Source organism: Camellia sinensis, chromosome 12, assembly GCF_055761805.1.
Source record: "Camellia sinensis isolate YWXY chromosome 12, ASM5576180v1, whole genome shotgun sequence".
In the NCBI taxonomy this organism is placed as follows: domain Eukaryota; kingdom Viridiplantae; phylum Streptophyta; class Magnoliopsida; order Ericales; family Theaceae; genus Camellia; species Camellia sinensis.
The window spans coordinates 75613588-75629452 of NC_138972.1; the positions used below are offsets into that span (position 1 = coordinate 75613588).

The 15865-nt window shown below is 37.7% G+C and overlaps 2 protein-coding genes across 5 annotated transcripts in view; one reads left to right on the forward strand and one right to left on the reverse strand.

The window, feature by feature from the left end:
• The window catches only part of LOC145804574 (uncharacterized), a 41271-nt gene that overhangs the window by 10868 nt on the left and 14538 nt on the right, over positions 1-15865 (forward strand). The window contains exon 1 of one of the 4 annotated variants that reach the window (XM_082898980.1): positions 13619-14314. The exons of 2 other annotated variants lie outside the window; for them this stretch is intronic. The gene's annotated coding sequence lies outside the window, so the exon portion shown is untranslated. Of the gene's footprint in view, positions 1-13618; positions 14315-15865 lie in introns of those variants that run through there. One more of the 4 variants, XM_082898978.1, reaches the window with a different exon arrangement.
• Positions 5274-7312, reverse strand: LOC145804188 (uncharacterized). The gene is made up of 4 exons (XM_082897927.1): positions 6151-7312; positions 6024-6053; positions 5684-5934; positions 5274-5607 (listed from the first exon to the last, which is right to left on the reverse strand). The coding sequence occupies exons 1-4, from the start codon at positions 6425-6427 to the stop codon at positions 5308-5310; spliced, it is 858 nt and encodes a 285-aa protein (XP_082754053.1). The 5' UTR covers positions 6428-7312; the 3' UTR covers positions 5274-5307.

Consider the following 15865-nt stretch of genomic DNA (forward strand, 5'->3'; position numbering starts at 1 on the left):
ACCGATACTTCATGTACACCTCAACAAGGCTTACCACGCCTCCCGTCTCTACCACTACGGGCTAAATTCCTTCTTGACATCCTAATTAAGGATAAAAGTAAACAATTTAGTACACGAACTTGAATGTGCTCGCAACTTATCTCACACGTTCGATCACAACAATTCTATACATTTCCTTACCACATAAGCACTTAGTTTCACTCCACATAAGCACTTAGTCACATAAACACATGTGAATTATTCATTCACGACGAAATTTGTCCCACGGAACACCAAAAATTCTTAATAGAATAAGTATTGATTAAATACCCTTCTAATAAGTTTTCAAGGAATTTAATAGGCGCAAACCACATCCCAAAGGTTCAATCTCATACCCATCTAGTCATATAAGCATGTTATCACATAACCACTAAAATATGGAACATCTCATAATCAAGCAAAATGAATCCATTATGGCAAAAACGACCACTCCCCGTGAGCCCCAAGTATTCAAACCAGGTAGCTCTGATACCAAATTGTAACGCCACAAAAAAAAAAAAAAAAAAACATAATAATGATACACCAACTGCCAATCCTTACGGTAAACATAAGTAAATTCCAATATCCATGTCAACCCCAATTCTCCAACATTAGCAATCATAATCATAAGAGATTTACAAAAGGAGGTCTCACATGCGAATATACATTCAACGACCTTAGTACATGAATCTATAGCATGTGACATAACCAGTCAAGAGTAAATAAATGCCCTCAAGAGCTACAAAGTCCAAAGCTTAAGCCCTGTTACACAAAATGATTGCTCGAACTCACACACAAATAGCCCTTGGTTAGCAAAAAAATAATTACAACAAAACAAGAGCCTTGTGCTCTCAAAATATGTTCTACGCCCTTAATTTGGTAGAATCACCACATCTTTTCCTGCACAAAATCCCATAGGGTGAGCACAAAACCCAGTAGAAAATTCTTAACAAAGTATATACATTTTGTACAATTCTCATGAGATGGAATGCATATGCCATGCTATGTTTTTAAAAGAAAGTCGTATCTTCATCTTTTTGAAAGCCATCATGCACAATGAAATCTTGAAAATTCAACAGTTCATTAATTTCAATCAAGTTCAAGGGGCGGTAAATACGACTCAAGTAATCTCTAGGTTGGTGTCTGCAAGTAGACATAACTAGCACTACCAAATCCCCACTTTACTGGTAGCTAAACGGAAAGCACGTGGTACCTCCTTCGCGCGTGTTTTTCGATCTTTCACTCTAGACACTCAGGCCAACTTAACCAATATCAACTACACTCCATATCCGAACTTACCAACGTTACCCCAAAAACAAATCAATGAGATCTTGTTTCATAAACATTTCCTTTCTCAATGCAAAAGTTTTCAAATCTTAATTCAAAATTCGTAACAACCAAATGAATTGAAATGCCAATGCAACTATATCAAAGCATTATAATATTCTTCCATTTTCAATTCTTCTACACAATTTTCCATTGTGATCACAATTTTCATTTCTCTTTCCAATGTAATTTCACAAGATAAACATATACTCATTTATAATCGAGAAGTAGCAACATTTCCACATTTCATGCATGCTCTTCAACTTAGTCATCTCATGGTTATACTAATATTTTGAACAACAAACACTACAAAAAAAATTGTTTTTTGCGACGGTAAATGGCCGTCGCAAATGCTCCCGGAAGCCGTCGCTAATACCTTTTGCGACGGTAATGTGGCTTTTTGCGACGGTAAGGGGGGGTCGCGACAGATGGGGTTGCAAAAGAGCTTTCGCGACGGTAAGTACCGTCGCCATTAGTTTCTGCGACGGTAAGGTGTGTTTTTTGCGACGGTACTTTTCCTGTCGCAAATAATGGGAAAAAAAATCACTTTTCGCGACGGCACGTAATTCCCGTCGCTAAAAGTGAGTTTTTGAGACGGGAACATTACCGTCGTTAAAGGCTCTGGCATCTTATAAGTATTGGCGACGGCACGGTTACCGTCGCTAAAGGTGTCTTGTACATTCCAATAAGACAGCTTTTACGACTGTGTTGGTACCGTCGCAAAAGCCTATTAATGGTTTTTGCGACGGGTTCATCTCCCGTCTCAAAAAAAAAAAAAAAAAACCCTACTGATAAATTATTAAAAAAAATTAAAATAACCTGTATTAGATAAAAAATAAGTATAAAAAATTGAAAAATTACAGAATAATATAAATACGTACATAAACAAAAATTGAAAAATAATGAAAATTAATAATATTGTTCCATTCATAGCAATACATAAATAAAAATTCATAACAATAAAAATTATGCCACTACATAACGTCGCATAATACATACATAATGTTGCTCACAAATTTACATAACATAAATCAAAATCAAAACCAAAAGTTTTCGTCTTCATTCGTTCGTGGGTTACAAAAACAAAAATTGGTCATAATCTTGATACGCCCGCATTCTAGAAAAAGCCAACTGCTACTCAGGAAATATCTGAAAAAAACAAGATAAAAATAATTAAAAACCATATAATGTGTTAATATTTTAATTATAGAAAAATATAAAAAAAAATTGACTACTATATAATTAGAAAGATAGTTTAGTAAATAATTTTGACTGGACCGAAATCCGGCTCTAACTCCCAAACCGGGAACCCGATTCGAGCCCCGTCTTCTCCCACAAGTCTCTCGTGCCTAGGCGGTCGTGTGTGCTAAGTTTCATGCTAAACCGACGCCGTTTGGTGATTTTGGGGCGTTAACTCCTCAAATTCAAGTTTCTTAAGGAAGTAATTTGCCTAAAGTGAAATCCGGCTCTAACTCCCAAACCGGGAACCCGATTCGAGCCCCGCCTTCTCCCACAAGTCTCTCGTGCCTAGGCGGTCGTGTGTGCCAAGTTTCGTGCTAAACCGACGCCGTTTGGTGATTTTGGGGCGTTAACGCCTCGAAAAGAAGTTTCTTAAAGAAGTAGTTTGCCTAAAGTGAAATCCGACTCTAACTCCCAAACCGGGAACCCGATTCGAGCCCCGTCTTCTCCCACAAGTCTCCCGTGCCTAGGCGGTCGTGTGTGCCAAGTTTCGTGCTAAACCGACGCCGTTTGGTGATTTTGGGGCGTTAACTCTTCGAATTCAAGTTTCTTAAGGAAGTAATTTGCCTAAAGTGAAATCCGGCTCTAACTCCCAAACCAAGAACCCAATTCGAGCCCCGTCTTCTCCCACAAGTCTCTCGTGCCTAGGCGGTCGTGTGTGCCAAGTTTCGTGCTAAACCGACGCCGTTTGGTGATTTTGGGGCGTTAACGCCTCGAAAAGAAGTTTCTTAAAGAAGTAGTTTGCCTAAAGTGAAATCCGACTCTAACTCCCAAACCGGGAACCCGATTCGAGCCCCGTCTTCTCCCACAAGTCTCTCGTGCCTAGGCGGTCGTGTGTGCCAAGTTTCGTGCTAAACCGACGCCGTTTGGTGATTTTGGGGCATTAACACCTCGAATTCAAGTTTCTTAAAGAAGTAGTTTGCCTAAAGTGAAATCCGACTCTAACTCCCAAACCGGGAACCCAATCCGAGCCCCGTCTTCTCCCACAAGTCTCTCGTGCCTAGGCGGTCGTGTGTGCCAAGTTTCGTGCTAAACCGACGCCGTTTGGTGATTTTGGGGCGTTAACGCCTCGAAAAGAAGTTTCTTAAAGAAGTAGTTTGCCTAAAGTGAAATCCGACTCTAACTCCCAAACCGGGAACCCGATTCGAGCCCCGTCTTCTCCCACAAGTCTCTCATGCCTAGGCGGTCGTGTGTGCCAAGTTTCGTGCTAAACCGACGTCGTTTGGTGATTTTGGGGCGTTAACGCCTCGAAAAGAAGTTTCTTAAAGAAGTAGTTTGCCTAAAGTGAAATCCGACTCTAACTCCCAAACCGGGAACCCGATTCGAGCCCCGTCTTCTCCCACAAGTCTCTTGTGCCTAGGCGGTCGTGTGTGCCAAGTTTCGTGCTAAACCGACGCCGTTTGGTGATTTTGGGGCGTTAACGCCTCGAAAAGAAGTTTCTTAAAGAAGTCGTTTGCCTAAAGTGAAATCCGACTCTAACTCCCAAACCGGGAACCCGATTCGAGCCCCGTCTTCTCCCACAAGTCTCTCGTGCCTAGGTGGTCGTGTGTGGCAAGTTTCGTGCTAAACCGACGCCGTTTGGTGATTTTGGGGCGTTAACGCCTCGAAAAGAAGTTTCTTAAAGAAGTAGTTTGCCTAAAGTGAAATCCGACTCTAACTCCCAAACCGGGAACCCGATTCGAGCCCCGTCTTCTCCCACAAGTCTCTCGTGCCTAGGCGGTCATGTGTGCCAAGTTTTGTCTTAAACCGACGCCGTTTGGTGATTTTGGGGCGTTAACGCCTCGAATTCAAGTAAAGAACGCAAAGATGCATTTTAGCTTAGAATGCAAAGATACATTTTATACCTGATCTTCTGGTGGTGGTGTATATGGATTCTCGTCTTCTGCAGATTCCCTAAATGCCCGGTGGCCACTCGATGCATCAGGAACCTATGTTAGTCAGTGCATAATGTGTTAATCATATTCGAATTTCATACATAATCTTGAGTGAAAATTGAACTATCAAACAATTGTGATGTTTATATGGAACCTGTCTGTTGGGATCCACACTCGCCCCCTGTGACACAAGGGCCATCATCTCAGCTCTCATCTGCTGCAAATGTGTAGAGAACTCTGCTCGCAGCTCCTCCCTCAACTCATCCCTTAGCTCAGCACGAACCTGCTGCGTGATCTGATCAATAGTCGATGGCTGGGGTGTTGACTGTGATGGCCCAGCACCATCCTTATACACCACTCTCCGAGGCACGATTCTCCCGTATGTGCGACAATATCCATGTCTGTCATGACCTATCAACTCATGGAAAATGGCATTCCTAGCCTCCAAAGTCCGACCATCCTCAGGTAGCATAGAGAGTTGACGATTAAACTCATCCTGTATTGAATAAGACACACAAGTATACGCCAAATTAAGATGGTTGACACACAAAAAATAAACTTTAAATACAATCAAAGGTGTTTGGAAACTACCAAGGTCTGGATAACCTCTGGGTCATCTACTCTACGTGTCATAAGCCAAACATTCATCTTATCAGTAGACTCCCCCTTACTGGTCATCTAAATTTTTTTTAGAAATATGAAAATTAGAATCCAAATAATTTGCAAATATACAATGTTTATTTATATAGAAAAATAAAACAATAAAATGTAAACCTCATGCCGTATCTGAGAGAAAGTAGTACGCCCTGCGGTATGAGCTATGCCGTGAGCTCGCCGATTTTTAGCGTTCCTACTTGCAATTTTCTATAACAAGTTCAACAAATGTAAGTATGTAAATATGATTTGTATGTTTACATATCATAAATATAACGTAATTGTATACCTCAGCATCGGAAGTACGCCAATACTCCACAAGTTGTTCCCACTGGCTTGGCACAACGTTCATAGGAACATCATCCTTCAGATTAGGATCAGAGCTTCTAGGCTTGAAATACTTAGCCTTAAGCTTGTTCTTGTGATCCTTCCATATGCTGTTGCAGTTTTTCATGCAGATTGGCTTGTACTCCTCTGGACATATATTCAAATTGTCCTATAAAACACAAAGTTTAAGGCTAAGTATAACACAAATTTGGAATTCGAATTTGTGGACAAAAATATACTTTTACCTTCACATCCTTCCAGATAGCATCAACAATATCATCAGGCACACTGTTCCAGTCAACAAAAGTAAGAGGAACAATGTTACCATTCCGGACAATAATGCCAAGTTGACTAGTTAACTTGGCCACGTTATCCCCTATTGGGCAGTAATTTCCATCAAATTGTATGTGCAGCTTTTTACCAGTACCCCACTCTTTAATGCCCTTGGCACATCCTCTACCACGCCTAGTCGAGGTTGATGAAGAACTAACATGACCTGCGATATACAATAATAATAAACAATATGCAATGGTAACAACCAAATGCAAATTTAAATAATGTGAATACAAATCATATCAAATAAACCTGATGTGGGCTGTGAAGAAGTCGAAGGGTCTGCAAAATACAATGAGAATAAACAAGTTATATATAATGAGCATAAATAAATGTATGTGTAAATAATTTTCATGCAAATCAAAGCAAATTTAAATACCTGCGGATGGCTCATAAGCTGATGATGATAGCTGCTGTGGTGCCATTGATGGTGGACGCACCGATGGTAGGCGTGGAGGCCGAGTACATGGTAGCTGCTGTGGTGCCACTGATGGTGGTCGATACGGTGGTAATGGCCCCTCCGATGCTGGCCGATGTGATGCCTCTTCTAATGGTGGTGCTACTGATGTCCTGTTATGTAGCACATCAGACATCATGCGCCGGGGATGATCAGGCTTCCTCTTCCTTCCCATAATAATCTGCAAGCAATATAACATTAATTGACATTAGAAACATAGACAATGGTTTGTCATCAACTATAATATGACATGAATTGAACTAATACAATTACAAAGACAAAGTAAATTAAGAAATTGATGATTAACTACAACCTTGGCCTTAATTGAATTACTAATGTTGATTACATATCAGCCTATTTGAACATCAACTGTTTCCCCTTCTGCGGCTTCCCTCACCCAACCAACTTCTTCATCACGAAGCATTATATTTTCTTCCAATTGTTGGCTCATGTATGGCTCGATTTGTGGATCAGTTGAACTCATATCAAATAAACCTCTTTGAGACATCTTCACCACGACTTGCCAGTCTGGTTGTAACGGGTCTGCAACATACCAAACTTGCTCTACTTGGGACGCCAAGATGAAAGGTTCATTGGTAATTCGATCATCTCGGTACAACAAATGATTGAAGTTCACCAACGTGAAATTGAAGACATCTTCTTTCTTTCCGTGAATGTTGTCAATCCAATCACACTTAAACAACACATGTTTCTTCTCATTGGAATATCGAATCTCAACAATATCTGTCAATTGTCCATAATAGTACACAGACCCCAGACGAGGATTCTTGTCTTTTCGACTAGCATAACTTATGGTGTCTGCCTTCAAAGCTACACCACAATTTTGTGTGGCTCGACGATCATCCATGGCCTTTACTCGATACCGAAACCCATTCAGTATATACCCGTTGAACCTCCTTGCCAGGTTATGAGGACCATTTGCCAATAGAATAATCTCTTCAGAAAGTATGACATCAGTAGTCCTTCGCAAAGTTTGGACCTATTTAACACGAAATGTAAAATTTAAAATGTAGATCGACTTAAGTAACTAGAATCTATAGAGTTAAATACATACATGTTCCTTGAACCAAATGTGAAAAGTTTCAAAATGTTCACGCCGAAGTTAATGATCGTCGACACGAGGCATTTTGAGCTTAAGTACTTCAAGGTGTTTGCTGTGTAGATTGAAATTTTAGCCATACAAAAATTTTAGTTGAAAATTCAATAAAACATAATAAAATATTGAGTGAGTGACTTAACCTACTTTATGAATGGTTGAACCGCGCTTGTATTGCATAAGATGTACCGATGAGCTTGTACCCAGGAAGTATTATCAAGATAAAAGCTTGTGTTTTCACCAGTAGCATGACCCAAATTATCAGCACCACTATAGTTCCTCACGGGTCGACTAGATTTGGTTTCCACATCACTGAGATATTGTGCACAAAAATTCATGCATTCTTCCATAAGATATCCTTTAGCAACTGATCCTTCAGGACGAGCTCTATTACTCACGTATTGCTTCAAAGTAAGAAGATACCTCTCAATTGGATACATCCATCGAAACTGAATCGCTCCACCCAATAACGCTTCATCAGCTAGATGTATAGGCAAGTGCTCCATTATATCAAAAAAACTCGGAGGAAATATTTTCTCTAGATGACAAAGTGTTACAGCGATACGATCTTTAATATATTGCAAATCCGTCGCACGATTCACTTTCGAACACAATTGTCTAAAGAAATTGCTCAATTCAATCAAGGGTTCAATTACATTCTTCGGTAACGATCTGCGAATAGCCAATGGAATAAGTTGTTGCATCAGAATATGACTATCGTGGCTCTTAAGACCCCCAATGCTTCTATCATGTAAGCGCACACGACGTGATATATTGGATGAATACCCGTCGGGAACTCTTACTTCCTTTAACACTTTCAAGAACAAATCTTTCTCATCCTTGGTTATCGTGAATTGTGCTGGTGGTAAATAGGCTTTATTCGACCCTCTTAACTGCAAATGTAGGGGTTTTCTAATATTCATATCTTGTAAATCACGCCGAGCATTAACACCATCCTTCGATTTTCCTGCAACCCCTAATATTGTCCACAACACATTGTCACAAACATTCTTCTCTATATGCATCACATCGAGGTTGTGTCTTATTAGATTGTGCTCCCAATATGGCAATTCATAAAAGATACTCTTTTTCTTCCGACTATGGGTGCGATGTCCAGCTTTCTCCTTCTCTACCTGTCTCCTATGCCTCTCCTTAAGGTCATCCCTATTGTATTGGGTTAAAATACCCTCAGATTCTAATTGTAGCAACATCTCAGTTCCAGACAACAATTTTGGTTTGAGTCTGACTTCCCGACTACCATCAAATGATACTTTATCCTTCCGGAATTTATGGCCAGTAGGTAAAAATCTGCGATGACCCAAGTATGATTGTTTCCTACTATGCTTCAACCAACACGATGTAGTTTCCTTATTGCAACAAGGACATGCATATTCTCCTTTAGTGCTCCATCCTGACAAGTTTGCGTATGCAGGAAAATCACTAATTGTCCACAGTAAAGCTGCATGCATTTGAAACATTTGATTTGTTGATGCATCAAATGTTGACACACCCTCATTCCATAGTTCTTTCAACTCCTCAATCAACGGTTGCATATAAACATCAATCTTGTCACCAGGTCCTTTCGGGCCGTCAATAAGCACAGATAAAATTAGAAATGGTTGCTTCATGCACATCCATGGCGGCAAGTTGTATGGAATGAGCACAACAGGCCAAGTGCTATGAACTATGTTCATCGTCCTGAATGGGTTAAAACCATCAGATGCTAAGCCAAGCCTTACACTTCGGCAATCATTACTAAAGTCAATATTCCGACGGTCAAAATCTTTCCATGCAAGGGAGTCAGCAGGATGCCTGAAGACACCATCATCAGTTCGTTCCTCTGCATGCCATCTCATTAACTTGGCCGTCTTGGATGACATAAACAACCTCTGCAACCTTGACTTTAAAGGAAAATACCTCATCTGTTTTGCAGCTACTTGTTTGCCACCTGTGTTAGGACCATTTGAACCACCATCACCATTTGATTTCCATCTAGAACTGTTGCATATGACACATTTATCAAGATTGGCGTCCTCGTTTCGAAACAACATGCAACTGTTGGGACATGCATCCCACGTCTCATACGTGAAGCCCAAATCTGTTGTGACCTTTTGAGCTTTATAATATGAGTCCGGGAGTTTCACACCCAACGGAAACGCCTCATTCAATAACTCAAGCAACATGTCAACAGACTTGTCCGTCCACTGATTAAGCACCTTCAAATGTAGAAGTCGAACAATGAATGACAAAGATGTGAACTTCTGACAACCCGGATACAATTCACTTTGTGCATCTTGAAGAAGTTTGAAATACTTTGCAGTCTCTGCATTTGGACCGAGCTGGGGTTCAGATGCACGGGGATCAGGCCCCTGTGGTTCATCACCCTCAACACTTGTACCGGCATGTGGATTTCCCATAGCCCCTTGTATCATTCCAATCATATCATCTCCAATGTCTAAATTAGCTAATGTTTCATTCTCTCGATTACTATGCAGAGATATGTAAGATTCCCCATGATTAATCCATTGTTTGTATTTTTTAAAAAAACCATTCAAAATCAGATGCTCCCGTACACCATCTCGTACAAAATAGTATCGATTCTCACACTTCCTACACGGACAACTGATCATCGAACCTTCAACCCTATTGGTGTAGGCAAACACAAGGAATTCATCAATCCCATTAATGTATTCACTCGAAATCCTATTTGGCAAATCAATCCAACTCTTATCCATCATCTGTACACATCCACAAGAATATCTCACTAAAGTAACTCTAAATATAATACCTACACATAAATATTCACTCGACATCCTATTTAGCAAATTAACGAAATGTCTAAAATTCCTATTTAAGGTTTAAATTAATTAAATTAAAAATTTAAGATTTATTTTATTATAAGGGTTAAAATCCTGTTTTTTTTTTTTGTATTTTTTTTATTTTCTCTTAAATATTTTTATGACTTATTTAAACATTTGCAATTTAAATTTGTAATCGAACCATTACATGTGTATGATATCAAACCCCCATTGTCAAAATTTTATTTCGTTAGTAAAGTTTTTTCAGACCTCCACTGACTTTCCGTGGTTAAAAACACCCCCATTAGTTAAAGATAAAACTTCATGACTTTATAATTGAGTTTATATTATTATTAAAACTTTATAATTGAGTTTGTCTCATGGTTATTTGTAATTGAATCTTCTTAAACACCAATATAATTTGAGACGATTTAAACAATTAAAGTATTAGTTTAATTTATTTCGTTCTTAAGTTCGTAAACTCAACACAAGTAACTAAAAAATACCAAAAATAATATATTTTTAATGTTTGACTAGCTGAAACTACTAACTGTATTTACTGAGCCAAAACTACGAAAACTAAAATAGCTAACTTGATAGTTATTAGTTCAATGGAGTTGAAATTTAGTGATTTAATCACTGTTTTAATTAAAAAAATAAAAATAACTATTTTGATAGAGATGCTCTAATATAATATGAATAAGAAAATAGTTGTTTGGCCGGATGATGTGGTTGTCTAAATTATAAGATTAAAATTTTTCACATTATGTTAGGTTGCTACTGTTACTGATTTTGACAAACTATTTCTAATTAGAGCATATGATTTGGAAAAAATAAAAAAATAAAAAACTTGAAGGATTGAATGGTAAAATTGATAATTTATGGATGAAATAGAAAAAAAAAATGATAATAGTTGAAGAGATATAAATGAAAACAACCATAAAAATAATTAAAAAAATTAAAAACACTAATTGATAATAGTTGTACAGCAAGCCAATGGCAAAGATAGTGAAGAGTATTGAGGTTAAAGATGAATCCTCACGGTTTGTTGTTTCGTTTTCACCAAGGGGGCCAAACCCAATTACATTAATAAACAGATTTATATATATATATATATAGACAGATTTCAGATTTATATACATATATATAGACATATTTATTAATTAAAGTATGTTATTAATTAAAGTATGTTATTAATAAACAGATTTATATACATATATATAGACAGATTTATATATATATAGACAAATTTATATATATATATATAGACAGATTTATATATATAGATTTCAGATAAACAGATTTATATATATATAGACAGATTTCAGACATTCATCTATATATATATATATAGACAGATTTATATATATATATATACAGAGACCGAGAGAGAGAGAGAGAGAGAGAGAGAGAGAGAGAGAGAGAGAGAGAGAGAGAGCATACGCAGAGGGAGAGAGAGTCGTCGCCGGAGCACCACTCTTGTTGCCGGAGCCGTCGCCGCCGCACCACCGCTGTCTTCCTCGTAGCCCGTTTGGGAAATTTGAGGGTGAAGTTAGGGATTTGGGGAGGAGGATCGAGCGGCAACAGGAAAAAGAAGGGGGTTTTTTTTTTTTGGACTTTTTGCGACGGTATGATGTAGACCGTCGCAAATACAAGGCAAAACGGCGCCGTTTGAATTAATCTTTTTTTGCGACGGCAAATTTTCGTCGCAAATGATATATGCCGTCTAAAAAAAAGGTTTTTTGCGACGGTTTTATTTACCGTCGCTAATACTTCCGCATTTCCGACCCCTCCGCTTAGTTTCATTACCGACGGGTAAGTGTCGTCGCTAAAGGCTATTATTTGCGACAAGTGAAGTTACCGTCGCAAAAAACCGTTTTTTGCGACGGGGGGCGCGGCGTCGCTAAAAACTCCGTGTTTTTTGCTATGTTTTCCTGTAGTGAAACTTAAAAAAACCAACTATTTCTCATATTCTATGAAATTTCTCATTTACATACAACGATATGAAATTCCCAATCATTCATTCACTTTAACACTTTAACGAGTAAAAACTCATGAATTCTTAACATCTCTCAAAAAATCTCCAATTTCTAGGTTTTCACCAAAACTAGACATTTCCTCATTTTTGAAAGAATCTCTCCAAAACATCTTTCCTTAACAATGTAGTTCAAACTCTCAAGAATTTTTTTGAAAACAAGCTGTGAACCCACTTTTAAAATCATCAACACTCTTGAGCTAAAAATCCAATTTCAATACCACAAAAGGGAGTTCCAAAATCCACATAATCTTGCAAATATATATATATATATATATAACTCTAAGAAAATCCCTACCTCGAGTTCTTGAAGGAAAGAGAGAAGAAAGCCTCAAAATCAACGGTGTCGAAACTCAATCTCCACCGCACATAATGTAGCCCTCGAAGAGTTTTCCAACTTTGATGAAGGAACTAGGGTCAAAACTTTAATGAATTTGGAAAAATTAAGGATATAGTGAAGTTTGGTGTAGGGAAAGTAGAGAGGAGGAGAAAATGTGTTTTTAGAGAGAGAGAGAAAGAGAGAGATGAAAAAAAGTGATATACACTCAGCCCAAGGAGAAGAAAAAGAGGAAATTTTCGGACACAGCACATTCCCACATGTGCACACCTTTTCCCGCACGTGTGACGCGCCCTTCACCGCATGTACAGCCCACTCCCCGCACCCGCGATTGCACGTGTAATTATTTCAGTCTTGCACCTCGACAGCCCCTACTCACCTCACGTGCGGCCTCATCTCCCACACGTATGGCCTCATTTCCCACACGTGCGGCCTCATCTCCCACACGTGGGCCCAAGCCCCCACACGTGTGGTTCTACCTCCCAGCCATAATTTTCACCGACTGGACCGAGACATCCCAGATCCAACCTCACGCCTCCTGAAACAAGCGAAACTCAACACCGAAATAAAATAAGGACAAGAATTTGAAAAAGGTTTTCAAAAACGATAAACCCAAGCAGTCGACAAGGCCTCAAGTTAATCCCCGACACTCTAACATGAGTAATCCCAACACAAATAAAAGAAGAACGAGACAGGTTACGTACCCAGTCATCACAGCTCCGCCCCTGTTTATAATAAGGGTCATACTAGAGTGCACACTCTCAAAATGGTGTATATCATAGGTAAGTTATGACATTTGTAATATTAATTGTCATAAATGTTATAATTAAATTATTTTCAAACATAATTACAAAATAAAAATGAGTTATAATCAAATACAATATAAAATAAACCCAAGATCTTTCAAATTATACCTAAAATAATAATCTACTGAGTCACAAGTGAGTCATAACCGAGTTATAACTAACATTACAATACATCATAACCAAATATCACCAACATCAAAACAAAAGCATATAGTACACAATAAACCCTAAACCCAAAAATAAAATGTATATTATTGAATATTACAAGAAATAACACATCAAAAACCCAAACTCTTGCTAAGAAGTACACAAATAGTTATCTAGATAAGGAATGCATCTAAATCTATCTATTTATATACATAGATCTTGTTTAAATAAATACATAAAGTTGGATAAATGAGCTAAGTGGGCCGGTGCCTCACTCTGGGAGTAATTATTCTGTTTTAAAAAAATTATATTGATTATGTTCAATTAATAATAGGTGACCAAATAAATATATGTTCCTAATCTATAACATATGTTAAAAGCAATGGTGTCACGTTTTGTGCATCTGCCTCTGTTGTGAGTCTATGGCTTTTTGTTTCCGAAACAGATTTGGGCTGGCTACGTGTGGTTCGGCTAAGCCAAAAACAGAAACAAACAGATTCCATCATTCAGTCTGTAAAAATGCCCACTTTCGTTCTGCTGCTGCTGCTTCATTTCCAAGATCATTAATCCTAGAAATCCCCCAAAACGGTGGTCTTCGGGTTCTCTATTTCCCAGAGCTCCTCCCTACCACATTTGGTTGACCGACAAGGAAGAAGAAAACAAATTTTGCCCCTTCGAAGATGGGCTTTCTCACAAGAGATATATATATATATATATAGATATAATATATATCTTGTCGACGGAGTGCTTGTTGTCCTCTTCTTGCCATAACTGTCGGTCCTTTTCCTGCCGTAACGCTGTGAAAATTTGGCATCCAAAGCTCTGGTCTTGCAGTTGGAAATCCTGGTACGTACACCTGTGATTTCTATATCTTTAATGTGATTGCTACTATTTAAAACTGTGTTGCACAATATTGGACCACACTGTTGCACACCACGTGTTTGTTAATAGGTCTCACTAATTGAGGAATTCGGCTGCTGAATGTTCTGAATCAAAAAGAAGACCCATCCAATTTTCTAATGCTGTGTTTGGTTGGAGGATTTAAGAAGGGATTTGGAAAGAGAAATGAAAAAAGTAGGTGAAATGTGAATAAATCATGCATATATTTCACATAGTTTCACACACCTTTTTCCTTTCCCTTTCCAAATCCCATTCCAAATTCCCCAAGCAAACACAACATAAGTTGAAAATTCCAATCCAATGAAGAGACATGTCTGATATATGACTTGGGAATATAAAACGAGTAAAGAAAGAAAATGAAAATCCAAAAACTATTAGACAATGAAAACCCATATGATGGAATTAAAAAATGAAAACTCAAGGATGAAGAAGATGCAATTAAAAACCCAAAACGTGTCAGGTTTCTTTGGGTAAATGGATTAAATTTTTTTGGGATTCTAAAAGCAACTTCTGGAAGTAAATTAGGTTTCATCTATGACCAAAACGTGTAGAAGATGAATTAATTTGATTTAGAAGATGTAGATCCTAAAACCAAAACGTGTAGTAGATCCTCTTCGTAGCAAAATTAATTTGATCTAGAAGATGAATTTGATCCTCTGGACAGCAATAATATTAGTATATCATTGAGGAACAACAAGATTAATTTGATTTATTCTCAAATACAAAATAAGTTTTCTAATTTTTGTTGATTTTACAGTTGATTTTGTGCTAAAATTATGTGTTTTTAAATGTGTACTCCCAAATATTATTGGGAATTGAGAATCAATTTGTGCTATTTGTTTTTACATGTGATTAGTTCCCTCTCTCTCTCTCTCTCTCTCATGATTTGGAATTGATGGCTGCTACATCAAGCTCACACTATTCTAACAGTGTAATTTTGAAGTTATTTTGTTTTGTCTAATTACAAAAAGAGCTTCATTGTATGGGGGAAAGTTTGTGATTCATGTTTCTTGTGAATCTTGAAAATTGTCTAAAACCCACTTGCTACTTGTGTAGACTATTTTCAGGAAGTGAATCAAATTACTTTCCTCTGGAAATGATTGGAACTGGTTCTTCTATTTCATGCATTTATTCAACCAGAGTCGGGACTGTTGGGTATTAATGAATCCACTCCAGATTGTCTATGCAAAAAAGAAGGTTGATCATATTTACAAAAATAAATAACAAGTATGATTGTGAATAATATATATATATAGTTTTAAAATTATTTAAAGATAAATATAATCTAATTATATGACTATTGAATCAACTTTAATTTTTGTATCGAATCAACGAGCACGGAATCCTTCAAATTTGGTGGTATGAAAACATAATAATTCAACCAACCCAGCCTCAACTCCAACCTACAAAATATCCATTACTCATTCTAATTGTTAGAGCCTTCATATCTATCACTACCGACCTGAATATTGACATATATTATTCATTCATTTACAA